This window comes from Musa acuminata, chromosome BXJ1-1 (genome assembly GCF_036884655.1).
Source record: "Musa acuminata AAA Group cultivar baxijiao chromosome BXJ1-1, Cavendish_Baxijiao_AAA, whole genome shotgun sequence".
Lineage (NCBI taxonomy): Eukaryota > Viridiplantae > Streptophyta > Magnoliopsida > Zingiberales > Musaceae > Musa > Musa acuminata.
In genome coordinates, this window is record NC_088327.1 from 10,981,263 (window position 1) to 11,008,155 (window position 26,893).

Genomic DNA, 26,893 nt, shown 5'->3' on the forward strand with positions numbered 1-26,893 from the left:
AGTCGTATAGTTGGTTACCAATGTTAAATTATAGACCCATGTTGATTTTTTGGTTGGCTATGAGCATCAACTATAACATGATTTATCATACCATCAGTACAAACTCTATTTACGCCTAAACTCAAGTTAGTGAATATGTCACAAATCTCTTAGAGTTTCAAGTCATTCTTGCTTCTTATGCTTTTAAAACTGCTCATACGATTGTCAACTCCTTGATCGTTATTATTGGAGTCATTCCCATTACCTCCACTATAAAGGTTGTCACTGTTAAAACTGTCACTACCATTGTCGTCATCATTGTTATCATTATTGCTTTAAACTAGACCTCATCTTGATAGACTACAAGGTTGTAATTAACAAATTAAGTTTCTAATATATAAGATTTAATATAAATAATGAGTGTAGAGTATATTTCTTAATTTTTTAACCATAAACATATTATGCTAAAACCAAGAATACGACTCTTGATATCAACTGACACAAAATAGAAATAAAAAAATATTACTAAAAAGGATTCTAACGAACTAACCTCGTAAAGGAGAAAAGCAAAATAACTCCTTATATTAGAAATTTTTTTTTTACAATGCTTAGAGATATTATTTATTTTATGATCTAATAGGCTTAGAGGAAGTATTTATTTATACTAGTTTTAAGCCTTGAAAACTAATTAACTAACAATGTGAGATAATTAAAACAAACATAAAAGTAAGAGTGATAAGTGGACAAGATCTTTAAAAATAATATTTTTATGATGTCCATGAGTGGATTTGAAGCTCTAAAATAGATTTCTTGATTAAGTTTATTTAAACTTTTTTTTTTAAATTGACTTAGTCAATTCTTTTATAAAAGAGGGATTTTGTTTTGCATTAATTTTAAAAATGCCAAATTCTAATAAATGGAATGCCATTGGTAACTCATCATTTTTTCCCATTTTGTAAATAAATTCTAAGAATTTTAAGTTAAAATTAATTGGAGGAGATAATTGTCCGCAACAACATTGGAATGACAAAGCATGACGTGATGGATCATCCGACCCTTTGTCAAGTTATAAATCGACATTAGCAAACATATTTTTAAGCCTTTAAAATTAGATGGACCTAACGTTGTTTGTAGAGATGGAGAAGCAACTATCAATTCATAAGTAAACAAAAAGATACACGCAATTGCAAGCTAGTTTGTAGACTTCATCATGCACGAAAAGACTAAGAAAGCATTACATTCCCATCATCAAAAGATAACATCAATCACCTTCGCTGTTCTGGCAATGATGCTTGGCGACGCGGAGGCCCCTTACACGCAACGACGGATGTGGTCGAAGCCAATTGGAAAATTGACTGTTGGATGATCACATCCATGACGGTTAGAGAAGAAAATACATGATTGATTAGTGAGATTGATTTCAATTATTATGATTTTCTAATTTACTGATATAGATACTGCGCTCTCTACATTGATTGATGTAATTCCTTGAGATTTTTTTCTTTTACTTAGTTCAATTTTTTTTTCTTGATTTTTTGAAACTCATCTGAGTGTCTCAATTTTTTTGATACCATCTGATTAGTTTGAAAATTATGAATTTTATGATCTTATTATTATATAGTGATAAATTGATCTGCTCGACATGTATTACTAGATTATTTATAATATATTTAATATTAAATTATATTTTTATTTGATTCACATAATAGATTTTTTTTAATGTTTATCATTATATTATATTCAAAACTTTATATCTAATTTTTTTTTATCAAAAATAATCTTCCAGTAAGAAGTCCCGTAGGAACGAAACATGCACGTTTGTATGGCGCCGATAAGGTGTATTTTGGGCCCAAATCATATCACAATCGATATCACGTCATGTTACAGTCAAGTCAGCAAGAGAAGTACCCCCACGTGTCGAACCATCAATCATACCAAGACGTCGCTTGGTATGTCCCGTCCCGGTAAATCCGGGACGGCGATCGCACAAAGATATCATCTCACCCCTTGGTCGTCACGTCAAATCCGCATATGACTAACTCTCGTATAGTAGTTTAAAAGCACATGACCGGCATCCGGCTTAGAGAAGAAAAAAAGAAAGAAAGAGCAAAAAGCAGAACCCCACATTGACTTACTCGTCGAGGGGCCACAGTCGACGGGGCCTTCTATGCATGAGAACAATCATCCCCAAAGCGAGATAATCTCGATCGAGAGAGATCGCCTCCCCCCGACGCACCGACCAACATCCTGGTGGAGAGCTATCGACCAACGTCTCGAACAAGAGCCATCGACTAGCTTTCCAACCTTGGCAACCAACTCAGACGATCGAAGACTCCCGACATCGATTCATGAACCAAACCGTGTCGATTCGTTAGCGACGATGCATCTGTTCACCATCAGCGCCGACGCTCCGGAATCAAGCAGGTGGCACCGCCGAATCCATGGAGTTTTATATGCATATCTTTCCGTCAGATAAGACCTCCACTTGGGTAACATCAGACACCGGATGAAGCCCGTTGCAACTTCAACTCGTCATGGAAGATTGTGAGGCTGGCTGGTCTTATCCCCACGTAGTCTCGTCCGTCCACGTTCTTTCTCTGCTTTCTATAATATAATATGATCATCGGTATTGGTGTTGGAAGAAGAAGAAGAAGAAGACGAGGTAGATGCACAGCATGTCGTGTTTTCCCTTGACTACCCTGACTTCTGTGGGGAGGAGGGATCAATTGAGTCCTTCCACCACTATATAACTCTCTTTAAAAAGGAAAATAATTTGATTATGTGATTCTGTCATGTACCTATGCATATGTGAATATAGTAGACATGACAACCAATGACAAAATTGTTTATGTAAAGAATGATCGTCACAAAATAAAGGCATCTGTATGATAGTGGCTCGACTGAATCAGTATACATATGGAAAAAGACATGATGAACGGAGACGATGATCTCTGGCTTCCTCTGCTACCCTAATTCCTTTCATGAAGAAGCTGGAGGGCCTTCTCTAGCACAGGCCTGAAGCGATTCACATTAAGCCTCACGTTTTGCTGCTTAAGATAGACGTCTCCCAGTCTAAGCCAGCCCTCCTTGTGAATGGACTCCGGGTCCTGGAACACCCGGTGGTCTCTCGGGTAGAGTTCCGTCAGGGTGCTCTCCTCTACGCTTATGTCATACTGCAAGTACCTCAGCTTCATCCCCATGGCAGGATCTCCGTAGAAGTTCGTTGCTATCCAATCCAGATTACCCAGTGGCACCACCTGGATCACGATCGCGTTGGTGGGGAGGAAGAGGAAGTTGGTGAGACCTGCGCCATGCACGCCCACCATCACGTCGCACGAGTTGACGACGTGTGCGAACCGGGCCACGTCGAAGAAGTCCGGCTCCGCCGCCACCACCTCGTAGCCCACCTCCCGCGCCATGCCCACGACCTCGTCCAGGTTCACGAATCTTCTCGTCCCGCCTCTTGCTATGAACAGGAGCCGCGGCTTCGTGCCGGGAGGACCGCCGGCCGCCCACGCGCGCTCGCGCGCCAGCGAGTACGCGCTCCTCGTTAGCTTCACGAAGTCCATGATGGAGTGGCCTCGCGGGGCTCTCGAGGGGTCGATCATCAGGTCCCTCTCGGCCCTCAGCCCGACAACGACGTGGTCGAAACAGTGCACTCTCTCGTCGTTGTCGTAGTCGATCACATCATACGACGAGAGCTTCGTCAGGTACGGCCGGTACTTGTGCATCCACCACCCTTGTTGGTTGGTGATGATGAATTGGACCTGGCCGTGGAACGGGCCGGCGGTTTGGAAGAGGGGAACCAGCACGTCGGCGAAGTCGTGGAAGCAGTTTCCGCAGTGACCGCCGGTGGAGAACAGGATGCCGGGGACTGTGTGATTGACGCTGCATTCGGGAGCTTCCTGATGGCGGCGCAGTGACGTCAAGTTCAGTGGCCGGACTTTAGCCATTGCCGAGTGGTCGTACTTGCGAGGATAGGGTCTGATCTGCCATGACTCGTTTCTTTCTCTGCTGCCCGTATGAGTAACAAGCATTACAGAGGAGAGATTCTTCCCACTGATTCTTATGTCACCTTCCATATCGCAAATGTTCAATCTATAGTCGGAGAAATCACACATTGGCTTCCTCTTAGGCGCCCCACCATCTGGAATCCAACGCAATAAATTGTTCCTGTTAGACTTGGGAAGGTAGACTGGAATCTCCGATGGCATGTCTGAACTCAGACAGACAGAGACGAGTCTTCTTCTTCTCTTGAAACAAGTCACTTGTGATCATTACTACTGCCTATCAGATTAAATGCTCGGGAACAGTGATCAAGCTTGCTTTCCATTAGCTTTGGAAAGATTAGCGTACCTGATTCATTAAAATCACCGGTAGATGGTCCGTTCAGCACTTGTGTATCGTTTTCCGTCTTGCAATCACTCGAATTTGATTCGCACGATGAGCTGATTCCCTCTTTCCCCTTTCCATCTGGTCGGTTGATGAACGAAGCGTCAATTTGCTTTGTCCTACCTGACAGTCGAATCCTTGTATCTTCTTCGACCGTAGAACTCATAGGAGCTGCATCTCCGGATGATGATGATGATGACGATGACGGCAGGCAATTCACTGCAAGAAAACCCAATGCGAGTTATGAAAATTAGAATTAGACAGAAGAAGGGAAAGCTCAAGTACAAAGAGGGGGGCTCACATATGGACAAATGGTCCATGCTTATGTCGTTTCTGGACAACATCACGAATGTCATGGACACAAGAAAGCATCCGACGATGAGTCCTGATCCGAAACTCCGAGGCTCCACCGGTGGCCGGAACTTCTTCACCAGCTTCATCCTGTAGGTGGCGCCGACTCTTCTATCAGATGCTAAAGCACGGCATGTTCTACAAAGAGAGGCGCATAAGGAGGAGGACAAGCAGTTCTGGAAGAATAGACATGCACGCGGTGGAGCTTATAACGCAGCATAGGCCGCGGGTTGTCGTCGGTAGCATTGGTTTCCTCATGGAATATTCTAAACGTCGGTCTGCTTGACAACCTGCACATACATCTCCGAGTGGCCGAGAATCGCGTCTTGTTTGTTCTGCTGTGCTCCTTCCTCGAACGTGCTGCGTCCAACTTGTGGAAGGAGTCGAGTAGAAGACCAATCGGAACTTGTTCCGCGTGGCCGTCACATGGATGGAAGGCTGGACGACCGGTTAGGCATGTGGAGATAGAGTGCCGGTTAGGGTAGCCCAAAGATTGAGACTTTTCCTCCGAAGAATCCCCAGCAGACTCACTAATCATGTCGGTGCAAAGAGTAAGCTAATGAGGGGTTTATCATCCAAAGCTCACTAAACATGTCGAATGAGGCCCAATTCAAAGCCCAATATTAACATAAGCAGTAGCCCGGTGACTGTCTCCCACACTAAAGCCATAAAGTTGCGACATGCAACTATGTACTAACTTTATTCGCATCTTTATCTTATTTTGTGGTTATTATTATCATCATCAACATCATATTGTCGGCTCCAATCTTTCCCCAATGATATGATATCCGAGTAAAGAATATATTCCTATACGTAAGAAAAGCTAAACTATATATGCTTTGGGCTTTCCAGTTAGTCATGAGTGGACATGATTGACCACAGATTTCGGATGCCATTCCAGCACAATGATACAGACAGCCAATGCATAACTTAATCATTTGGAAATCAATCAATCAATCAATCAGGTGTGACAGTGTATGCATGAATGGGAGTGATCAAACCCACACATGCGGAATGATGGGTGGGGCTTTTGAGGCTCCCATAGGATGCCTGCTTTCTTGAAGATGGAGACATTCGCATAAGATGCCTACTTTCTTAAAGGTGGAGACCATGGGATGTTTCTGAGGTGAAAAAGTTCATTGCTAGTGTTTCTTTCTCCTTTCGATATAGTTTTTTTTCGTTGAAAGGTTAGAAATGATGTTTCTCTCTCTCTCTCTTTTGAGTGCTGTTTCTTTAGCACCTTTTTTTAGACAAAAAAGGAATTAATTCATCCAGCAGATTGTTGCCCTTCCTTCCCGAACAGAATGATAGAAGATAAGATTTCTCCAAAGGAAATTTCTCTATTCTGTTGAGGAAAATCCTCTATTCTGTTGAGGAAAATTTTCTCTCCTAATCTGTATAAATAGGAGAGGGATGTGGAGGGATGTGTTAATATATTCAAGCTAAAGCTATTTCATTTCTACAATAAAGCTTCTTCAATTATTGTTCTTATCTTCTATTATTTATATCACAGAGTACTTCGTTACGAAAAGTTGGCCATGGACATGAAGCAGAGCCTTCACCCAACTCATTCTCTCTGCTCTTGGTGAAGAAGCCCAAGGGCACGTTCCAGGAAAGGCCTAAACCTTGTCACATTAAGCCTTACATTCTGTTCTCTCAGGAAGATCCTGGCGTACGTAGCCCATCCTTGCCGGTGCAGTGACAAGGGGTCCTTGAACACTGCATGATCCCTTGGGTACAGCTCCGAGAGCGTGGTTTCCTCCTCATTGATGCTGTATTCCAGGTACTTCAGCTTCATCTGCTTCGAAGGATCCCTGAAGTGATGCCCTGCAGCCCAGTCCATGTTTCCCCACGGCACTACTTGGATCACCACTGCATCGGTAGGAAGGAAGATCATATTCGTCAGCGCCGATCCATGAACACCCATCAGCACGTCGCACGAGTTCACGATGCGCGAGAATTTGGACACGTCCGGATCCGCCTCGGTGATCACAACCTCGTAGCCCACCTCCGCTGCCATCTGAACGATCTCCTCCGCGTTCACGAGTCTTCTCGTTCTGGCCCTGGTTATGATCATTAGCCTCGGCTTCTTGTCGCTCTGCTCGCCGACCCTCGACGGGTGCTCGCTCTCGAGGGAGAACACGCTTCTTGCGAACTTGGCGAAGTCGAACATGGTGTACCCGTGCGGAGATTTGGAGGGCTCCATCTGGAAGTCCTCGACGCTGCTGCATCTCAGCCCAAGAGTCACATGCTTGAAGCAACGGACTGCGTCGTCGTTGTCGTACTCGATGATCTCGTACCGCGACAGCTTCTGGAAGAACGGTCGGTACTTGTCCATCCATGGCGGATTCATATTGGCGATGAGAAACTGGACCTCCCCGCCGAAGGGGTAGGCAGTCTCGAAGAGAGGGACGAGCACGTCGGCGAAGTCATGGAAGAAGTTCCCCGTCCATCCACCGATCGCAAAAACCAGCGCAGGGACGGTGTGGTTGACGGAGCAGCGCGTGTCTTCTCCGTAACCATGGACCGATTTCAAGGTCACCTCCCGAACACGAGCACCGGAATCTGCTGCCCATTTACGGGCGTAAGGTTTGATCGTCCATGATTCACCTTCTCCGTTATCGTTTGATTGAGGTGGAGCGACGAACACCATCCTGGTGTCCTTGCCGATGATTCTGACATCGCCGTCTGCTTCACAGATATCCGATTTACTATTTGAACGATCGCACATTGGCTTCTTCTCGGCCTTCGTTCCGCCTTTGCAAAACACACAGCAGTTGACTTAGAATGGGATTGTCATGTTTTCTTTCAGACGAATAAAACGTTGGTGATCTAAACGAATAGTGCTCGATCGTCAGAGCTACAACGAATCAGTACTTAATAGGAGCCAAAATAGTGCACGAAGTGCGATGATATTAGTCGATCAATTTCTTCGAGAACACAAGAAAGAAAAGGCTGAAAGAACTCAATCTCTGCAAGAAACTCTGTTTAGCCCTTTTGGGAACAGACTTGCTCGATATGGTCAAACTTCGAAACGCAAATAGAATACCTGATTCATCGGGGCTTCCTTTTACTGGAATCTCGACGTGAACGACAGGTGAACTCTTCCCAATCTCTGCTGCCTTGGCACTGGCTGGAGCACGAATGATTCATGCGTCAATTGGATCATTCGGAAAGAAACGATCAAGCATCAAATTTTCTTTTTGAATCTTCTGATATCAACCAGAGGGCAAAAATAAGCTTAAATGAAATAGAAGAACCTTCTTGTCTAATGGAATCACCGGATGTCATGGAGGCATTAACCTTCGACACCGGTGGAAGCTGAGACCTTGCTGCAAATCAAAACCAATCAGCTAAGGAACTACAACGAGCTAATGACACCACATCTAGTTGATAAAGAGATGGTATGAACTTACCCATAGAGACGCGCATGGTGTTAGTCCTCGACATCGTCACATACATTAGCGAGACCAAAATGAACGCTGCAAGCAATCCAACGCTACAGTTTCGAGTATTCACACGGTTGAGGCTCCTAAACACCTTCGCCATCTCCTCCTTCCAACTATAGTCTGTTCTACTGCTAAGCTGACGAAGCGCTTCGCCTTTTCCTTCAAGATGGATTGAGAGGAAGCGTTCTTTAGGTTGTCTGCAAACTATCGATGCCACACAACCAATCATCAGACACTCAGATGATTATTATTACTGCTTTATAATGATCCTTGGAAGGAGAGACGATCGACCATGGAGTGTTATCGTCTTACAGCTAAAGCATTGAGATTCCAATCACATTAATTGCTATATAAACTCGATTAAAGAAAAATAAATGCAACCAAGGAAAGGCAGATAATAGAACGCGTAGTGGGCACCAACTCGTTTACTTCTTCCTCCTCGGTGCACGACGAGCTCAGTCTTTCAGCTCGCAGAAACCTATTTCTCTTTTAATATGGCGTCATGGTTGATTAGTTGGTGGCGTGTAAGGAAGTTAGTTGGGATGAGAACAGTGACATGAAGACAATTCAAAGACTGGTAAGGAACTCCACATCGAAGAAGATGACTAGTTTGTTGCTAGCTAGATCAAACACACATCAAAGTATGATATTTTCTAATGCAGAAAAGATAGTTGATACCCTGCTATGCATGGTCCAACAAGCTCTCACTTTTATGCTCGAAATTGAGATTAGAATAAAGACTCGGCGTGTCAGAGGAGACTACAACTTTTAGCAAACCCTAGAGAAGAAAGCTTCCGGTGGAAGGAGACGAAGTACATATGGCATGCATGCGATCGTGCCGAGGACTGGCGTCTCAACTGGTGTTGCTTTTTAAGGGCCTTTATGAATGCATTTGGTTGTCACTTTCTTTGAGGTCGCGTCGAAATCATCCACAGCAGATCGTTAAACAGTGATTTAGGAGTTTCACTTAGTCTTGAGTTTGGATTCTTTGAACGAATGAATGATTGCAGTACAATGGAATCATCTAAAGTAAGATAAACGCAGAAGATACAGGACATTGAGGAGTCCAGTCAACGCATTTAGACATTGTCCGGTCACATTTGCTGTCGATAATTTTAATGAATAACTTGGAACAGTAAGTAAACTCATCAACTATTCTTCGAAATAAAGGAAAATAAAAGAGCTTGATTCTTCATACAGAACCTCCGACCATCTCATTCCCTCGGCTGTTCCTTGAGGATGTGAAGGGCATGTTCCAGGAAAGGGCGGAACCTTCTCACGTCGAGCTTCACATTCTGTTCTTTGAGGAAGATCCTGGAGAAGGTGTCCCAATCTGCGTTCTGAGGGTGCAGCGACATGGGATCCTTGAACACAGAGTGGTCTCTTGGGTACAGCGCGGTGAGAGTGGTTTCCTCCTCGTTGATACTGTATTCCAGGTAGTTCAGCCTCATCTGCTTGGAAGGCTCCCTGAAGTAATGGCCGGCGATCCAGTCCAGATTACCCCATGGCACGACTTGGATCACCACAGAGTTGGTGGGAAGGAACACCATATTTGTCAGCGCCGATCCGTGGACGCCCATCAGCACGTCGCACGAGTTCACGATCCTCGAGAACTTGGAGATATCAGGATCTCCCTCGGCCACCACCACCTCATAGCCCACCTCTTCCGCCATCCGAACGATCTCCTCCACGTTCATGAATCGTCTTGTTTGGGCCCTGGTTATGATCATCAGTCTCGGCTTCTTGTCGGTCTGCTCGCCCACCCTCAACGGGTGGGATCTCTCGAGCGAGAAAACGCTTCTGGTGAACTTTGCGAAGTCGAACATGGTGTACCCGTGCGGAGACTTGGAGGGCTCCATCTGGAAGTCCTCGGCGCTGGTGCACCTCAGACCCAGAGTCACATGCCTGAAGCAACGGACAGTGTCGTCGTTGTCGTACTCGATGATCTCATACCGCGACAGCTTCCGGAAGAACGGTCGGTACTTGTCCATCCATGGCGGATACATATTGGCGATGAGAAACTGGACCTCCCCGCCGAAAGGGTGGGCGGTCTCAAACAGAGGGACGAGGACGTCGACGAAGTCGTGGAAGTAGTTGCCGGTCCATCCACCAACTGCGAAAACCATGGCGGGGACGGTGTGGTTGACGGAGCAGCGCCTGTCTTCTCCGTGGCCATGGACTAGTTTCAAGGTCACCTCCCGAACACGGGCGCCGGATCCGGGATCCCATTTGCGAGCGTAAGGCTTGATCGTCCATGATTCGCCTCCTTGGGCATCCACGGATCCAGGAGGGGCGACATACACCAACCGGGTATCCTTGCCGATGATTCTGACATCGCCGTCCGCTTCACAGATGTCGGATTTCCTGTTCGATAGATCACACATTGGCCTCTTCTCAGCCTTCACAAATTCACCTGCTCCACCTTTGCAAGACATGTAACGTTTTGATTCAGAATTTGAAGCTCAAACTACATATCAAACTATTACTCCTCAAAAACCAAAAGAACACACACAATCTAAAATGTGCTTCATACTTTGGGAACTAACAAAAGCCATCGAGCTCGTTTTCTTTGAGGTTTCATCTTCTGTACGAGGAGTCCCATTCAAGATTAGATGGGGATCTAAACAACCAGGCTTCATCTTCCTTCACAATAGATTCGTTTCACAAATCTTGCACTGGTGATTCGAGCGACTGGCCCAGAATCGATCCATACATATATATGCATCCTGGGGAGTCTACAGGAAAGTCACAAGAGAGCAGAGGTGCCATAAAACTGGAAACTAAGATCTTCGACTCCTTCAAGACAGGATAGAAAAGGCTTAGATAATGATTTTTGTGAAAGAAAAAGGCTGGCTTTGGGTACTTTCTGAACATTCATTTGGTCTAGAAATCGGAAGAAGATCTCCCGAGAAGGAACAGATTTCTAAACAAACCTAAAGGAACAAAAGAAAAAAGAGGAAGAGAGGGATCAGAAATAGGATGTTTTCCCAAGAAAGAGAGAAATTTGTGAGGATCTTTCTGCCCCAAAAGTAAAGACAACAAATGGGAAGATCTGAGGCTTCAGAATCCTTTAGCCCCAAAAAATTCGCATCTCATGGAGGTGGAGTTCACGTTCAACAACGGTTGAAGCTGCGAAGTTGCTGCTAGATCGATAAGCTAGGAGAAGTCGGGATGAGCTGATGGCAAATCTAGCTGACCAAAGAAGCAGTGACTTACCGACAGAGAAGCGCATTCCAGTAGTCCTCGACATCGTGACGTAGGTCAGCGCCACCAGACCGACCACTGCAAGCAATCCAATCCCATAGTTTTGAGGCTTTGCACGGTTCAGATTCCTGAACCCCTTTGCCATCTCCTCTCCTCCTTCCAGCGACACTCTCGCCCTCTGTTTTTCTCTCACCGGTGCTTCATCCCTTCTTTACGGATGTTAGGCACAAGCTGCAAAGCTCTGAATGGACCTAACCGGAGCAGAAAGAACTGAGTGGAGAAGGAAGAGAAAACTTGTGGAACTCTCCAAGAGGATAAGAACAGAGAGCCGATGGAGCTCCGAAGTGGTGACCACTACAGTAAGCTCACGTTTCCAAGATAATTTTTACTGCCCATTGCCGGTTTATATTGATTTCTGATATAAATTTACTTCACAAGACAATAAAGAGTCAGCCTCATAGTTTGCGTCTTACACATGCCGACACGTTTGCTTCCACATTGTGTTGACGCGGAGGATGCGCTGTAATTTTCAATTTACGTGGCGGCTTAGATTTCCTTTTATTTTCTTCCAGCCATTATGGCGTCATCGTTGATTAGACTTATGGCAAATGGGGGACAGGGCAGGTTGGAAGAGGTCATGAAAGTTAGGTCATGCGGAAAATTCCAAGAACAAACGAGACCTCCACAATACCATACGTTGTCAGGTCAATGAATCCAAGCTTACTTTAGCCAAAGTTTTCCCTTTCTTTTATTCTCTTTAAGCGAAAAAGGATCGTGAGGATTCCCTGCCACAGTGTGTCCAGCAAATTGTCACTTTCCATGCACCAAATTGAGATTGATTACAGAGCAGAAAGGGGAAAAGGAGAAAGAGAAGTCGTCTTTGGAGGCAACCGAGGTAGGATTCCAATGTGCTACAGAGGTGAGTGAGGCTCTCTCGATCTAGATAGGGAGTATCAGATGCATGCATTATTGCTTACGGATGATTCCACTGATTGTTCTACTTTTTAGCAGACTTTAACGAATGCATTTAGGCTGGCCAATGATTTCTCCGAGTGGTGTTACTTATCAGAAATAATTTGCATTAGACTCTTTAAACTGCTGCAAGTTCTGAGTTAGGCCACAGCCAAGAACACGTAGAAATTTTTCTGCTCAGAAACATGTAATTGACATTTTGAGGAGACACAGCGAAAGATAGTTTGGGAGAAGGGATCGCAATCCACATGAATATTCCTTGTTTTCGTAAGATTAAACAAATTCAGAAGTGATGCAACCACTGGTAGCAAGTAATTGATCATCAAAAAGAAGAAGAAAAAGAAAAGCTTTGTTCCTATTGACGGAGAAGATCCATGGCTTTCTGCAAGACGGGCCTGAACCTGTTCACGTCAAGCTTCACATCTTGTTTGCGCAGGTATATCTTCCCCATGTCCATCCACCCTAGCTTGTGGATCGACTGTGGGTCCGTAAACACAGCGTGGTCTCTGGGATACAACTGTAGCAGAGTGCTCTCGTCGACGGTAATGTTGTACTCCAAGTAGTGAAGCCTCGCTGCCATGGATGGGAATCCAAAGGTGTGCGTGGCCATGGCTTCCAGCTCGCAGCAAGGAACTATCTGTACCAACACAGCGTTCATCGGCAGGAACACAAAGTTGGTGAGCCCGGCACCGTGCACACCCATGATCACATCACAGGAGTTCACCATACCGACAAAGCCGGCGACGTCCCCGAAACTTGCGTCTGCATCCACCACCTCGTAGTTCAACCCCTTCGCCATTGCAACAATCTCCGGAACGTTTGTGAACCTTCGACTCCCTTTCCTCGTTACGAGGAGGAGCTTCGGCTTCCTGTCGGGCTGTTCCCTCAAGCTGATGGCGTACTCTCTCTCCAGGGAGTATGCGGACCTCACGAACTTGGTGAAGTCGGTCATCGAGTACCCGTTGGGAGCTCGTGCAGGATCAATCATCAGGTCATTGTGGAAGCGGAGGCCAACCATCACATGTGGGTGGCAGAGGACTTCATCGCTGTTGTCGAGATCGACGAACTCGTACCGGGTGAGCCTCTTAATGATCTGTTGGTATTTGCCGAACCACCACATTTGGATGTTGGTGACCAGGAACTGGACTTCGCCGTCGAATTGCCTTGCGGTCATGAACAGAGGGAGCAGTATATCGGTGAAATCGTGGTAGTAGTTTCCGATGAATCCACCGAGTGTGAACACAATGGCAGGGACGGTTTGATTGATGGTGCAGCTGGGGACTCCTTCCGGACTGCTTGCTGTTCTTACTGAGACTTTCTCGATGTTTTCCATTTGCTTCCGAACGTATGGCATAATCTTCCATTCGTTGCTTTGTTGCTGAGGAGAAACAAACACCACAGAGGAAGGCTTGCCGTGGATTCGAACATCACCTTTCATCTCACAGAACTCTGTTCTCGGGTTCGAAAAATCGCATATTGGCTCCGCCGGGGGCTTCATCATCTGAATCCTCTCACCATCGCTTCTTTCAGCAGCAATCAAAACCTCATCTAAAAACATCAGTTTCATATTAGATGTTCATGTCTTAAATAGCTCGCTTTTCTTGATTGATTGTGAAACAGATGACTCCGATTTAGTAACGCGAGGAAGCTTACTTGGTTTATTGGTTTCTGTCAGTTCTTCCTTCGCAGTTGCGTGGGTAATAGTAGAAGAACTGTCGTCATGGACCCTCTCCTCTGCACTAGTTTCATGCGCATCCTCCGTCTTCTTTTCTCTTTCTGTGAGATACAGGAAAAAGGGCCTCATTCGAGCTGATCTAGATGTCCTAAAGCTGCAAAAGAACTCCAAAAAACGATTTCACACGACGAGGACTTGCATCGAGTTCATAATATGGTGTTCTCCCAGAAACAGGGATCCCCCACTTAGTTTCTTTCTCAGCTTGTTCTCTCCCCAACACCAAGTTTCTCAGGGAACTCAGTGGCAAACTAAGAAGTCGAAGCTAAAAGGGTTCGACCAACGATTGAGTACTCTCCGGAATCTCCCTTCGAAAGGACGTTTGTGCTTCGTTGACGATGATTTATGCGGATTCTGGAAACAGCGTCATTACCAACAGAACTAGAAAAGCCCAATCTACTGTACCGACCAAGTGACAGGTTTTGTGGTCGCAGAAATTAGTAAGCTCATAAGCGGCACAGCTTTCTTACCTGGCTTTTGTAAGCTCAACATTTGTTCTTCCACCTCTTCGTCGGCGCCGACCCCGAAGGCTTCAGATGGCTGCTGATCAACTGCAGAACAAGAAAGACGCAAGATTCTAAGGCGATGCTGCTCCCTCCAAATACTCTCACTTGTAGTCATGAAAAGCTGCAAAGAACTCAGGCAACAGAGACTCACCGGTGGTCTCGGACATGGAAATGAAATATGTCAGTATGACAAGGCAGCATCCTGCCAGCAACGCCACGCCGAGCTTCCGTGCTTCGATCCGGCTCATGTTCCTCGCTACGGTCTTGTCGTACCCCATCTTCTGGGTCTCGCCGAGTCTGGAAGTTTCAGTACACAGAGAAAGAGAGAGAGAGAGAGAGAGAGAGCCGTGTGGAAGTGGGTGCAGACGAAGATGCGAAAGCCTGCTTGAGAAGAGTTTGCAGTGGAATTGATTTATGACCTCCCTCTCTAGTTGACCTTAACTCTCCTTCCTCCTCCTCCTCTTCGTCTCGACCTTGCTTTAAATATAATTTCTTAAAGGATATAATGTTCTTAGTGGACTTCTTTTTTCCCTTTTTTCTTTCGAAAAAAGAACGACATTTTCAGTAACTATTCCTCTTGCCAATGTCATGTCATTACCGACTGCTTTCCCCACAAAGATCTCATTAATGAGCTTCTGAATGTAGATAAATATTGAATGATCATATGCCTCATACTAAAAATACGAAGCCGAGAGTAAGCAGTGTGAATCCTCCGAACAGTCGAATCTGGCATGACTTTGCATGCTAAGTGTGGTACAACCTACCTTCTTCGCAATGTTCGGCAACATCTGCCGTAAAATGCGTACCAACTCACATTCTATGATCAAAACGAGTATTGAATGACAGATGAGCGCATGGATCCAAATGAGAGCATTTGTCCTCGTCTTTCGAGTCTTTGCAGTGCACCCTCCCCCGAGTACAAGGCCACTACAAGACACTCATGCCGATAAATCGGTGCAAGTTCACAGAAGAACATCACATTGTCTCCATTTTGTTCTTAATGGAGCTCGTAACTGTGGTGAGATAGAGACAGCACCAATGGACATGAAACAAACAGCCGGCAATGGATTCCGAGGAATGTTAGATGCAGGTTAAACATCAGATCTCGAAGAACACGACAGCAAACTCAATATCAGAGTAACCATGCTCGACACAAGTCATACTGCACATTTAACGTGGGTTTGTTTTCATTGCCATCGGTTGTAGTTTGGAGTCTTCCGATACGGCCAAAGACCTTCCAATAATTGAAGGATCATCGCATTCTCTTTTCTCTGTTCTTCTTCCTTCGTTTCCTCCCTTGTCTCGTTGTCATCGAAAAATATAATGAAAGGTACAGTTAATGTACCATTTCTGATGATACTCCCACCATCCACTTCTCATTTTAGCTCCTAGCTCTCGAATCGGTCCCCTTCCAAGAAATGGTCCTTTAGATTCCAGGACAGTGGGGTGCATATGCATCCATCCATCCCCTGTTGCAGCGGGGATGTCCCAAGAGACACTTACAGTATGCTCATTTTCCTTGTTACCACCATTACCGAGCTCTGGCCTTCACATGCAGACTGCCGGCACAGTAAAACAACACATTGCCTCAATTTCAGCGGTCCAATTGGAAGTGGTATGCAAGTTGGGATTTGTCGAACTTTGAAATGGCTGGTATGGGTGAAGAAAATGTGGCTTCATTCGGAGCATGTAGCATCTCCGTCTGCCATCATTGACTCATCTTCTGGACTGCTTGTCATCGTCGAAATGGTTTCACAGCATGAGGATCAGGTTTTCCGACTGAAAAGTCATCAAAGTATGCTGTGACAGCTAGAACTTGTGGTCTCATACAGAAGGATCCAATAAGGAATCTCAGCTCATAAATTGTTCCAACAACTCCGTTGAAATCGTGTAGGATGATGATCGATTTGAAGGTATTGCATCTGTTATGTGAATCCATCATAAACTAGTTTGCCCGGATCCATAGTTTGCTTGGACACTTTCTCCATGTCTCTGCACAGAGGTGCTTCTTCGACTTTTCCGGAACCCAAAAACGCAATCAAAACACACACACACACACACACCAGAAATAAGAATGTTTTCGTGCCATACTTTGTTCGGCGTAAAAGATTTCCCAAGTTTGGCAGTTGTTCGGCTTGTGTTTGTGTAATGAGGTCAAAGGGCTCAACTGTACCCCAACAATGGAACTGAGTTTTTATCCTGCACGTCTTTCACTCTTCTCTGTTTTTTTTCTCTTTTCGAAAGCAAAGGTGGTGATCCACTCTGTTTCTACATGGGTTTTTATCGAGTAGAAACATCGACTGGGGTCTCTGTGTCAACCAGAGGACATGTGATGGGATCACCTTCTTCCAGGAAATCAATAATGGCTATAGAATACTATCACACAACATGCTGGCTGCTGAGTCTCGAGGGATTTGAAATTGCAGCCACACAGGTTGTCTTCATTCAGCTCTGAAGCTACGATCATAAAATATGAATTGATAATATGCTGAAGGATCGCACCTAACTCACTAGAAAACAGTGCAGATTTGTTGTTTTCCATGGCAGGACTGAGACTCGTATGCATGCAGGGACAGAAATGGGATCACCTGCACTCTATTCCAGGCATCTGATGCGTATTCAATTCATCTTTTGATGCTTAGAAACGCAAATAAGTTCTTAGCAAGGGTATTGATACTGGCAATGATATAAGGTGATTTATTGACATCTTGTTGCATGTAAAAACCAATCGGATGCCATATTACAGTGATTCACAAACAAGAGATCGATGCGAGAAGCAAAAACTGAAATCGAGAAACAAGACCGTGCTCAAGTTTTTTTTTCTCAAGAACAAGTAACTGCAAAAATGAGTTTGTCTTGGAACATTTATGCATACTCTGTTTCTTGCTTAATCAAGAAGGAGCAAGTGATTCATGCTCATGTTTTTCTCAAGAACAAATCACTGCAAAAAGGACTGACCTCGGAATATATATCTCTCATGAACTGTAAAATTTCAAGTTCCTTTTTGTTGATATATTATCATGCAAAACCAAGCAACTTAACTTCTGTTTGTGAATGCTGAGAAAAATTGTCATGTCTGAGTGCCTCTCCAAATGAACCAGAAAAATTCAGACTCTAAACATGTTCTTATATGTACATCAGGAACTTCAAATTCAGCCCAAACCTCATAGCGAAAGATGAGATGCTGCAGTAAGTTGATTTGAGAAGACAACTATAAGTCGATCCGATCGCACTATCTTCCTACTGATGAAGAAGTTCGCGAGCATGCGTGAGGACACTTCTGAATCTGCCAACATCAAGCCTCACATCTTGATTGAAAAAGTATATTGAGGTCCAATTGCGCCAACCATCCTTCTGATCCAGAACGACTTTTGGGTTTGTAACCACTGGATCGGTTATACCATACCGGCCTACTAGTGAGCTCTCCGTGATGCTTATGCTATACTGCAAGTACCTCATCTTCATCTCTAAAGTGGGCACCCCATAGTCAGCCCAACAAAATGTCTCCAATCCACCCAAAGGAACAACCTGGATCACTACCGCATTGGTTGGGAGGAATATAAGATTGGTTAGCCCAGCACCATGCACTCCCAGCATTGCATCACATGAGTTCACTGTATGTGCAAATTCCACCAAACTTTGATTTTCCTTAATCTCTGATACGACAGGTTCAAAGCCCTCCCATTCTGCCATTCGAGCTATCTCATCAACGTTGGTGAACTTTCTCGTCCTCTTCCTTGAAATAATCAAAAGTCTAGGCTTCTTATCTTGATTTGCTCCTAGCTTAATTGCTCTCTCCTTCTTCAGTGAGTAAGTGCTTCTTATAAATTGTCCAAAATCAAACATTGTAACACCACCGGATCTTGCAGGATCAATACTCATGTCCCTGTGGAATGTAATGCCGACAATAACACGAGGATAGCAACGAACCAGAGGATCCCTGTTGAAATCAATGATCTCATAATGAGACAACTTCTTTAGTAATAGTTCGTATTTTGTAATCCACCATGGGAGCATGTCACTTATAAGAAACTGAACTTCCCCATTGAATTTATGCGACGTTATGTATAGGGGGATTATCAGATCAGTGGTTTCATGGAAGAAGTTGCCCATATAACCACCAGTCGCAAAGATGATTGCTGGAACTGAGCTCTTGATGTCACATTTCGGAACATCTTCATTGTTACTCAAATAGCCTACTGACATTTCAGTAACACGAGATAATGCAGCAAGATCTCCCTTCCGAGGATGAGGCTTTACCCGCCATGATTCCTGCAGTTCTGTAGTGTTCCGATTTGAGGAAGTTATAAAGAAGATGGAGGAAGAGTTTGCATGGATCCTGATATCACCCTCCATGTCACAAATATCTGCTCTTCTGTCAGAAGTGTCACACAAGGGCTTTCTCTGTAAATTCTCATTTTGGTTCACTATGTCTGCAAATGAAAGTTAGGAGTTAAAATTCGATTGAAAAACTTGCCAGAAGACTTTGCATAACAAATTCAGTTGTGATGTTATTATGTCAATCACCATTTAATGAGTCCTACGAGTATTTAGCTTGTTGAATAGCTTTCCAACAATTGTACTTCTCTTCATACTTTAGCTAAAGATAAATTAATAGTATCAAAAAAATGAAATCATGTTAATGCCCTTTTTGTTTGACCATTGCTATATACAAATGAGAACATAAAGCTTTTGTAGTATTGTAGATTTATCTCCTCCGTAGTCCATTCTACGCCATCAACTCAATTGATTTTTTTGCAAATTCTATTGTGGTGCTTGCCTTGTGCCTATATTGCATCTTTGTTTCCTCAGCTTAACTGGTAGGTATGCCAAAATGTCCATCATTTAAATAGAAGCTTTTTCCAAGAGGACTTATGAGCTCATTAAATTAGCATAAAACAGAGAAGATTCCAAGGACACATACTCAAATGCATTATACAAAGAGTTGTGATTGCTTATAAACTCCAGTAATGAAGCCAAAACAAAGCACCCATCTTGTCTTTAAGCTGAATTCAACACAGTAAAAGGTGTGATCCTAATTCAGTTCTAATATTCTCTTTATCAGATGTGATCAAAGATACATAAAACTAACATATCCGGATCCTCCTACCAAATCGTTTCGGTTCATGCTTAAAGTCAGCGTCTATCTGGATCTTGCTTGTATTAAAACCTTAGGAAGCACCCTGATTTCTGGTACTTCCTGGTCTTCATTGCAAACCAAGGTTCTGTTAAGCCTAAAAAGGTTCATGCTAAAAATGGCCTCAATCGGCCATGGAAGTTCAAAGAACATGCGTTTTTCTACACTCTGTTTGAAATTTCTACCAATGCAAGTGAAAAATGTTCATCTTTGCAGTTCACTTTCACACTAGAAAGCAGCAGAGAAGCAGCATTGAGCAATCATCAAGCTCAGTCAGATGTGCTTGAAAATTTGCCATTTCTAAAATGGAAAGAATTCCTTAGAATTACATAAACATCTAATTGTTAGTCCCAGAGCAAGAGAAATTGCACAAGTAACACTTTCTTGGTGCTTTTTCTGGAGTAAATGATGCAGGGGGTGAGAGTCCCCACCTCCCAGATCTGGGTGTGCCCAGCAATAATTTGAGCCGAGAAGACACCAAACAAAAGGCTTACCCGGGTTCTGAGGATTGAAATTTTCATGCGCCCCAGGAACAGGAGAAGCTGCGTGAGATGACAGCCAAGAGTTCACTGCATAAACAAGGAAGACAAGAACCTGAATAATAACGACCACTACTACCACGACCATGTGAGTGAGAGAGAGAGAGAGAGGCAGGCGACTTACAACTGGGAAAGGAGACAAAAGAGCCTGCGGACACAACAAGAAGGGCCATGGAGATGAGGAAGCATCCTGTGAAGATGACAAAACTCAGGGTCTGAGGTTCCACTCTGCTGAAGCTCCTCAACAAGTTCGCGTTGCTCCCCATCTCCGAGTTGCAATAGTCCTCAGCTAGCCTTCAATCTCCATGTACTGGTCCATGGATGCCGGCCATGATCGAGGGCGAAATAGAGGGGGCAAACTATTAGACTCTAACTACTCCACCGCCCCTCGTGCCTCTCCCTGGCAACCTCATAGGGTTATGGCTGTCATGACAACATCAGACCCTCTTTTCCTCTTCGCCACCTCTCGTACTCGACGGTAATAATTAATTGCCGCAGAAAATTATTAGATCTTTGTGTGTGTGCGTACGTAAGAGAGTCGGAGTTGACCTGCAAATAGATGAACAGCCCCATTTGAAACCTTCTCTGGACGCAATCGGGTTGCTCAGCGGAAATTTTAGTAGGTGTTGACTGCTTCGGAGCTTATTTCTTCTCTCCTCCATGCGTACAGATCATGACGATTTGGAAGGTTAGTTGTAACCATCTCTGTTATTTCTCGTGTATGGAAGTGTTCGTCAAACCCTTGATTGGAAGAAGGTGACCGTGGCCCGATGGATGAACCAATTGCTTGCGTCGGTCACGGAGGAGTTGGTGTCGAGGAAGGATGGCTGCAGACGCAACGTCCATCGACTCGGACGAGGACATGTCTCTGCTGAGTGAACGTGTCATGTCGTTTTGTCCGATTCAACGCAAGCTTTGTGTTCTTTTTCCTTTTCTTTGTTTTTTTGGTGAATTTACTGCATTTTCTTCTTTTTGTTTTCGTTTTTACTCTTAATTTGACAATTAAATAAATGAGGTATTCGTCCATTCCGTGGTCTTCCCGATGCAACATCTGATCTCTGCGATTTGGGTAGAGAAGCACATCACAGACCGTTGAAGACGGAAATTGGTGGGCATTTAAGTATGAGCAGCCCAACAGAGTCCCAAATATGAAGATGTTGGACATATCCTCAACTTGGGTCAGGGAAGGTCGAGCCACCTCAGACCAACCCAACCCAGCCTAATTTCTACCTTTACGAACATAATTTAGTATCTCCATCTTGTTTTCTTTACATTGCAGATAGCAAGTATCATGAGAAATATCAGCTAATATCGGATTTGGTTTGAACTCATACGAACAAGAACTCTTTAGCTCGGTTGAAACATAATGTTCTACTTGTATTATTCCACTGATCACAGGGATTGATGCTTCTAAAGCCTGAAACATTATCATAACCCTTGAACAATATAACTTAAACTTAAATAGAAGAGCTGAAGATGCTACAGACACATCTTTATTGATCACAGATTATACAGATACCATAATCTCTCTCTCATCAGTTAAGGAACTATCAAAAACATATCTAGATATAAGGCAATTCAACGTTATATGGTCGTTGAAGGCAACGGATGACTATTTTGGCTGACATGAGAAGAGTTTACTGCTGCAATAATAGTAAAGGTACCTTAATTTTTGTGTTGCATTCTGCCACTTTCTGCACCTGCATATGGATCTATTATAACATTGATAACGGCTGGTTTCCGAGCAGAGAAAGATTCAGAGAGTGCAGACTTGAGTTCTTCGGGAGTTCCAACTAGATACCCTTTCCCACCGAAAGCTTCGATTAGAGTATGGTAAGCTGAACCAGGAACGAAGGAAGTAGGAGCGGGGTCATCTTTGTGTGGTCCAGTAATTTCATTAGGGGATCTTCTATCGCCCCCATATACGCCACCATTGTTGAAAACAATCACGACAACTGGTAACTGATATCTCACAAGTGTCTGTGAAGTTTACAAGAGAGGGAGTGAGTGAGTGAAAGTCACACTACTTCAAGTACACGTACTGGCAAATTCATTGAACAATAATAATACTCTGGGATTATTTCAACCATGGCAGATGCATGATTACCAAAAAAAAAAGACCGACTCATGGTAAACACAAGGTGTTGATTGACAGGAATCATCAACCAAATTATAGTTTTCTTAAGCAAGTTGATACCATGAGCGACAAATAAAAAAAGAACCAAGTATCAAATATAGCAATAGTAACTTATACAGTATTCACATACAGCCACAGCCAAGTTGCTACATAGCTTCTACCTATAGACCTCGCTAAGAAGACACTGCAAATATTATTTATAACCATGACTCCATTTCCCAAAGATTATTTATGCCGCTTGGTGCACAGAATGGAAGGAATCAATATGAATCTTGGACGAAGGAACAAGAGAAAATATAATTAACAGATATAGATCTGATGGATAACTTTGTGGACAGATACAGTTGTTATATGCCAAAACCTCAAATAGAAGAGCCACGCACGATAAGAGGATGGGGAAAATGATCCAAAAGGGATGTGCAATGTGAACAAATGGAAAGTTTATATAGTGCTGAAGTGAATATAACCTGAACTTATCACAAATACCTATATATTGGAATGGATATTACAGCAGTATTACTTAAAAATTGTCAAGCAAAGGCAAGGCAAATATAGAGGATTTTGACAGACATTTCAAGAGGAGAATGAAGAAAGAGAATGTTGGAGAAGCGAGAAAAGCCTTGAAAGAAAATGGATCATTTTCCAGACTACATATCAATACAAGAAACAGCTTTTGCTCATAGAGGCAAGACTGCGTACATTGATCCTCCCCAGATGAGGCAAGACTGTGTACAATGATCCTCCCAGGATCTCGTACTGGTGGGTGCCTTACAACTCATCTTGATAGTATGTAAGCAATTGCAAAGTTGATACTTGCAAATTTGACTTGAGAATTAGCCTTATAATTGTGAACTTGACTTAAGATAAGATCATAAAACTGATAAAATGTTGTCACCAACTTTCAACCTTAAAATTAAATGTCAAATACAATAATTGATCGATTAGCAAGCACAAGGATGATACTTGCAGCCTACCAACGGGTATGGACTATACTTGATGAGACTGCACATTGAGATCATGTGAGCATGAAATAACCAGGTAGGTTTTTGTAGAGTTGAAGAAGGTACAGATGAAGATGTTGGAAAAACATTCTGCTACAGAAAACCACATTTTCAATAATAAGCCACAGCTTACAATTTATTATGACATGTTCATGACTTATGTTCCAGTGGCAAACAAAATGCTATTTCTTTCTTCGGATGCATATTAAGTTCTAAACCAAAGAAGACATCAACAATGCAACACCAATAAGACCTTTCTAAGGTATAACACAAGAGAGACAATACAGCATGCTTTCTTAAGGAGATACACAAAGCATATAATCAGAAATCATTTGGAAAGCTGTTATTATGTGATTATGGACTAATTATAATGAAATATATCTTAAAAAAGAAGCAAAATAAAGCAGTACATGTGTTTATCCATACTCCTTATCAATGTTTTCAAATACTCAAACTCATGAAATCAATAGATCAGCCACCAGGAAAATTGTGGCTTCCGATCCCTGTTGGTAAGTCATCAAGATATTAACACTTGAAAAAGAAAACCATAACCCTTCTGTTTGCACTTAATTATCCAATTCCAGACAGTGATAGGAGAATGCCTTTTATAAAAGAACTATACAAGAACAATACAACCCAATTAACATGAAATACATGGACATAGCACATGAATTGAAAGCTTACCTCAACTTCCATGGCACTGAATCCGAAACCTGAATCCCCTTCAACAGCAACCACCAGTCTTTCAGGTGAGGCCACCGCAGCTGCAATGCAGTAGCCTAAACCTACTCCCATTGTCCCCCAGGTCCCAGCATCCAACCTCGTCCGGGGCTCATTCTGAACCAACACTGCTCTCCCCACATCCATTGTGTTTGCACCCTCAGACACTAATATCGGAGCGGGGCTGCCCACCGAAAGGATAGCATCCCTTATGATCCTCATTGGTGTGAAGAAATTGAAGGGCACCACGACCTTAGACAATTGAACTTCCATCTTCGCCACATTGTCCTTTACCTTCTTTGAAATGGCCTCCACCCAGGGATGCGATCTCCCTAAACAGAAAGGCTGATCCTTGATCTCTTTATTAATCAATTCCAGAACCCTCTTAGCATCACCAACTAAACCAAGGTGAGGCTTTCGGAGCTCGATTTCTTCCGTGGAGATATCAACAAGAATGAATTTCACATCTTTCGACCATCTTGGTGGCTCGCCAAAGTGGAGCAGCCAGTTGAGCCGTGCACCGACGATGAGCGCCACATCGCATTGGCCGATAGCCAGAGATCGTGCAGCGGTGGCCGCAAGCTCATGAGTGTCCGGCACCAAACCCTTTCCCATCGGAGTCGGAAGGAAGGGAATCCTCGTGGTTTCGATCAGCTTCTTCAGTGGCTCCTCTGCCCGTGCAAAGGCGGCGCCTTTCCCAAACACTATTAACGGCCTCTCCGCGCTCCTCAGCAAAGCCACGGCCTTTTCAATATCTACAACTTCTTTGTCCCTAATTTCCTCGATCCTAGGGTTTTCCACCTCGGACAAGATCTTGTCGGCCTCGGAATCAGAGATCGTCTGGTGGAGGACGTCGGATGGGAGATCCAAGTAGCACCCTCCCGGCCGCCCGGCGACGGCCTGGCTCAGCACCTGGTACACCAGGCGAGGGATCTGCGCTATGTGAGTGGCCTTAGCGGAGAACTTGACGAAAGGCTTGACGGCCTCGATCTGATCCAACTCCTGGAAGTCGCCCTTGCCAGCGTCAGCCTGATCGCAGGATCCAGAGATCATCACGGCGGGCCAGGCGTTGACGGCGGCGTTGGAGAGCCCGGCGAGGCCGTGGACGCATCCGGGGCCAGAGACGGTGAGAAATACGCCGGGGCGGCCGGTCAGATATCCATAGGCGGTTGCCGCGTACCCGGCCGATTGCTCGTTATGGAACGCGAGGAAGCGGACGCCGGCTGCGACGGCTCGGGTCGCGACGGCGGTGACGGGGATCCCCACCACCCCGAACATGTGCTGCACGCCGGCGCGGGCCAAAGAGAGGGCCGCCAGAGTGCTCCCATCGATCAGCGTCTGAGGGGCGTCCGCCATGACCAAAAGGTTCTGCTATGCGTGCGTTTGGTCGCGTGGTTGCGTGCGTTCCAGAAAGAGAGAGAGAGAGAGAGAGAACAGTTGCCACCCGGAGAGATGGCGAGGGTTAGTAATATCCACTATCTTTAATAGACCTATCGACGGTATGCGATCAAGTGTAGACTCAGCTTCCCAACGACCGCACCCGAAGACGCGGTGCCAAAGTGACGTGGCTTCTACGTCTGTTGCAGCGACCGAGACGGTGGCAATCGGAGCAATCATATCATTCAACGTATACCTGCCTTATCATTGGAGGTAGAAACGGTCCCATAGGTGGAACCCGGATCAGATGGACGAGAGATTGGCGGGTAGGAAACATACGTCTACAAATATCAGTCAGTCGTGCCTTCCCGGGAAGGCATCTGCAAATCACGGTGGGATGTATCGCCCTGATAACGTAATGGGTCCAGCACACACGACGAAGACCAGATGAGCTCGGGAAAAGGGGAAGAAGGGAAGAAATGTGTGTTCACTACTTGTGCGTACCCCACACTCATGGAGCCGTGCATCCAACACGGACGATAACCCGGAAGACATTATTGTCGGTGGGGAGTGTCGTCGGCCGTCTTCTTTATCGTGCCCGATGAGTTGCTTGATGAATAAGCAAATGGAATTTTCTTGGCGATGAATACGACCGGCATCATATACCAACTTTGGAGAAGGCCAACAGCAACTCAGCTTAGTGTTCTATCCGGCTACTCACCGCTGGGGCCGACGTTTCGGTGGTGGACTCCAACTTGGAAACATCCACCTCATGGAGCTGCAGAACGATCCTATGATACATCCACGATCTTTGTATATCATTTGATCGAAGCAAATCATCCACAGATGGGTTAGATTCCATCAGAAAGCCGATCCTGAGATATATATATATATATATATCTTAAAAAAAAAAATATATATATATATATATATATATATATATTTAGATAATACCTTTTTTTTAGAATTATTTAATAATATTTTTTAAATATCTGCAATATCCCGAGTCACATACTTAATTTTTCTCTCTTTCCATTTATTTTTTCTATCAATTGATCCATATGATAAACCGATTCAATTATAATATTTTTATACTATGCTATATTATTTTCAATAATACTAGAAAAATAATGTAATATTATATAAAATAATGTATGATATTTTTCTGATATTACTGAAAACACTAATTTATGATATTTATTATATATATATACACTTTTAAAGAAATAATTTTGACTGCGTACGAATACTTGTAAAGAAAAGCTCATAACCATTTTAATTTTCTAAGATTTTGTTCAAAATGAGGTGGCCATAAACAGAAAAAGAAATATCACAAAGTTAAATTCCTAAAATACTTTGTGTTTAAATCTTATGTTATACTCTCACATCATACATTT

General features: G+C 44.0%; 6 protein-coding genes and 1 long non-coding RNA gene across 14 annotated transcripts; 1 reads left to right on the forward strand and 6 right to left on the reverse strand.

Annotated features, from left to right (window-relative positions):
* Window positions 1-2,797: 2,797 nt before the first annotated feature.
* Window positions 2,798-5,246, reverse strand: LOC103992282 (alpha-1,3-arabinosyltransferase XAT2). The gene is made up of 3 exons (XM_009411921.3): window positions 4,673-5,246; window positions 4,336-4,590; window positions 2,798-4,126 (listed from the first exon to the last, which is right to left on the reverse strand). The coding sequence occupies exons 1-3, from the start codon at window positions 4,809-4,811 to the stop codon at window positions 2,949-2,951; spliced, it is 1,572 nt and encodes a 523-aa protein (XP_009410196.2). The 5' UTR covers window positions 4,812-5,246; the 3' UTR covers window positions 2,798-2,948.
* Window positions 5,247-6,138: 892 nt separating this feature from the next.
* Window positions 6,139-8,652, reverse strand: LOC135672932 (alpha-1,3-arabinosyltransferase XAT2-like). 5 transcript variants are annotated; one of them, XM_065181463.1, is made up of 5 exons: window positions 8,593-8,652; window positions 8,139-8,330; window positions 7,983-8,054; window positions 7,772-7,855; window positions 6,139-7,479 (listed from the first exon to the last, which is right to left on the reverse strand). In XM_065181463.1, exons 2-5 carry the CDS (start codon window positions 8,269-8,271, stop codon window positions 6,290-6,292), a joined length of 1,479 nt encoding a protein of 492 aa, XP_065037535.1. In that variant the 5' UTR covers window positions 8,272-8,330; window positions 8,593-8,652; the 3' UTR covers window positions 6,139-6,289. The 5 variants fall into 5 exon arrangements, with proteins under 5 accessions (XP_065037535.1, XP_065037527.1, XP_065037548.1 ...); XM_065181455.1 differs by having other exon boundaries at window positions 8,426-8,620; XM_065181476.1 differs by having other exon boundaries at window positions 8,589-8,609.
* Window positions 8,653-9,175: 523 nt separating this feature from the next.
* LOC135584698 (alpha-1,3-arabinosyltransferase XAT3-like) lies at window positions 9,176-11,764 on the reverse strand. Of its 4 annotated transcripts, none has more exons than XM_065181503.1 (3): window positions 11,388-11,513; window positions 10,705-10,906; window positions 9,176-10,593 (listed from the first exon to the last, which is right to left on the reverse strand). In XM_065181503.1, exons 2-3 carry the CDS (start codon window positions 10,808-10,810, stop codon window positions 9,386-9,388), a joined length of 1,314 nt encoding a protein of 437 aa, XP_065037575.1. In that variant the 5' UTR covers window positions 10,811-10,906; window positions 11,388-11,513; the 3' UTR covers window positions 9,176-9,385. The 4 variants fall into 4 exon arrangements, with proteins under 4 accessions (XP_065037575.1, XP_065037584.1, XP_065037560.1 ...); XM_065181512.1 differs by having other exon boundaries at window positions 10,705-10,897; window positions 11,388-11,512; XM_065181488.1 differs by lacking the exon at window positions 10,705-10,906 and having other exon boundaries at window positions 11,388-11,764.
* Window positions 11,765-12,093: 329 nt separating this feature from the next.
* LOC135672954 (uncharacterized) lies at window positions 12,094-12,902 on the forward strand. The gene is made up of 2 exons (XR_010513191.1): window positions 12,094-12,294; window positions 12,387-12,902. It is a non-coding gene; the product is annotated as an uncharacterized LOC135672954 (long non-coding RNA).
* LOC135672949 (beta-1,2-xylosyltransferase XYXT1-like) lies at window positions 12,677-15,043 on the reverse strand. The gene is made up of 4 exons (XM_065181519.1): window positions 14,737-15,043; window positions 14,550-14,630; window positions 14,001-14,123; window positions 12,677-13,895 (listed from the first exon to the last, which is right to left on the reverse strand). The coding sequence occupies exons 1-4, from the start codon at window positions 14,861-14,863 to the stop codon at window positions 12,703-12,705; spliced, it is 1,524 nt and encodes a 507-aa protein (XP_065037591.1). The 5' UTR covers window positions 14,864-15,043; the 3' UTR covers window positions 12,677-12,702.
* Window positions 15,044-17,268: 2,225 nt separating this feature from the next.
* On the reverse strand, window positions 17,269-20,967 carry LOC103992231 (alpha-1,3-arabinosyltransferase XAT2). The gene is made up of 3 exons (XM_009411863.3): window positions 20,386-20,967; window positions 20,217-20,291; window positions 17,269-19,018 (listed from the first exon to the last, which is right to left on the reverse strand). Exons 1-3 carry the CDS (start codon window positions 20,525-20,527, stop codon window positions 17,826-17,828), a joined length of 1,410 nt encoding a protein of 469 aa, XP_009410138.2. The 5' UTR covers window positions 20,528-20,967; the 3' UTR covers window positions 17,269-17,825.
* Window positions 20,968-21,698: 731 nt separating this feature from the next.
* LOC135672958 (2-hydroxyacyl-CoA lyase-like) lies at window positions 21,699-25,585 on the reverse strand. The gene is made up of 2 exons (XM_065181537.1): window positions 24,084-25,585; window positions 21,699-22,241 (listed from the first exon to the last, which is right to left on the reverse strand). Exons 1-2 carry the CDS (start codon window positions 25,473-25,475, stop codon window positions 21,927-21,929), a joined length of 1,707 nt encoding a protein of 568 aa, XP_065037609.1. The 5' UTR covers window positions 25,476-25,585; the 3' UTR covers window positions 21,699-21,926.
* Window positions 25,586-26,893: the final 1,308 nt, after the last annotated feature.

Bases quoted from the DNA above. Each gene is read 5' to 3' on its own strand.
- LOC103992282 (XM_009411921.3), bottom strand. From the start codon at position 4,811: ATGAAGCTGGTGAAGAAGTTCCGGCCACCGGTGGAGCCTCGGAGTTTC. The intron at 4,591-4,672 runs GTGAGCCCCCCT...GTTTTCTTGCAG, and splicing joins CATGGACCATTTGTCCATAT to TGAATTGCCTGCCGTCATCG. The intron at 4,127-4,335 runs GTACGCTAATCT...GTTGGATTCCAG, and splicing joins CGGTGATTTTAATGAATCAG to ATGGTGGGGCGCCTAAGAGG.
- LOC135672932 (XM_065181444.1), bottom strand. From the start codon at position 8,400: ATGATTGGTTGTGTGGCATCGATAGTTTGCAGACAACCTAAAGAACGC. The intron at 8,055-8,138 runs GTAAGTTCATAC...TTTGATTTGCAG, and splicing joins CACCATGCGCGTCTCTATGG to CAAGGTCTCAGCTTCCACCG. The intron at 7,856-7,982 runs GTTCTTCTATTT...TTCGTGCTCCAG, and splicing joins TGATTCCATTAGACAAGAAG to CCAGTGCCAAGGCAGCAGAG.
- LOC135584698 (XM_065181488.1), bottom strand. From the start codon at position 11,520: ATGGCAAAGGGGTTCAGGAATCTGAACCGTGCAAAGCCTCAAAACTAT. The intron at 10,594-11,387 runs GTAAGTCACTGC...TGTCTTGCAAAG, and splicing joins TGGAATGCGCTTCTCTGTCG to GTGGAGCAGGTGAATTTGTG.
- LOC135672949 (XM_065181519.1), bottom strand. From the start codon at position 14,863: ATGGGGTACGACAAGACCGTAGCGAGGAACATGAGCCGGATCGAAGCA. The intron at 14,124-14,549 runs GTAAGAAAGCTG...TGTATCTCACAG, and splicing joins GTTGAGCTTACAAAAGCCAG to AAAGAGAAAAGAAGACGGAG. The intron at 13,896-14,000 runs GTAAGCTTCCTC...TGATGTTTTTAG, and splicing joins GACAGAAACCAATAAACCAA to ATGAGGTTTTGATTGCTGCT.
- LOC103992231 (XM_009411863.3), bottom strand. From the start codon at position 20,527: ATGGGGAGCAACGCGAACTTGTTGAGGAGCTTCAGCAGAGTGGAACCT. The intron at 20,292-20,385 runs GTAAGTCGCCTG...TTGTTTATGCAG, and splicing joins TTTTGTCTCCTTTCCCAGTT to TGAACTCTTGGCTGTCATCT. The intron at 19,019-20,216 runs GTAAGCCTTTTG...TTTCATTTGCAG, and splicing joins TTTCAATCCTCAGAACCCGG to ACATAGTGAACCAAAATGAG.
- LOC135672958 (XM_065181537.1), bottom strand. From the start codon at position 25,475: ATGGCGGACGCCCCTCAGACGCTGATCGATGGGAGCACTCTGGCGGCC. The intron at 22,242-24,083 runs GTAAGCTTTCAA...TAAACTTCACAG, and splicing joins TCAGTGCCATGGAAGTTGAG to ACACTTGTGAGATATCAGTT.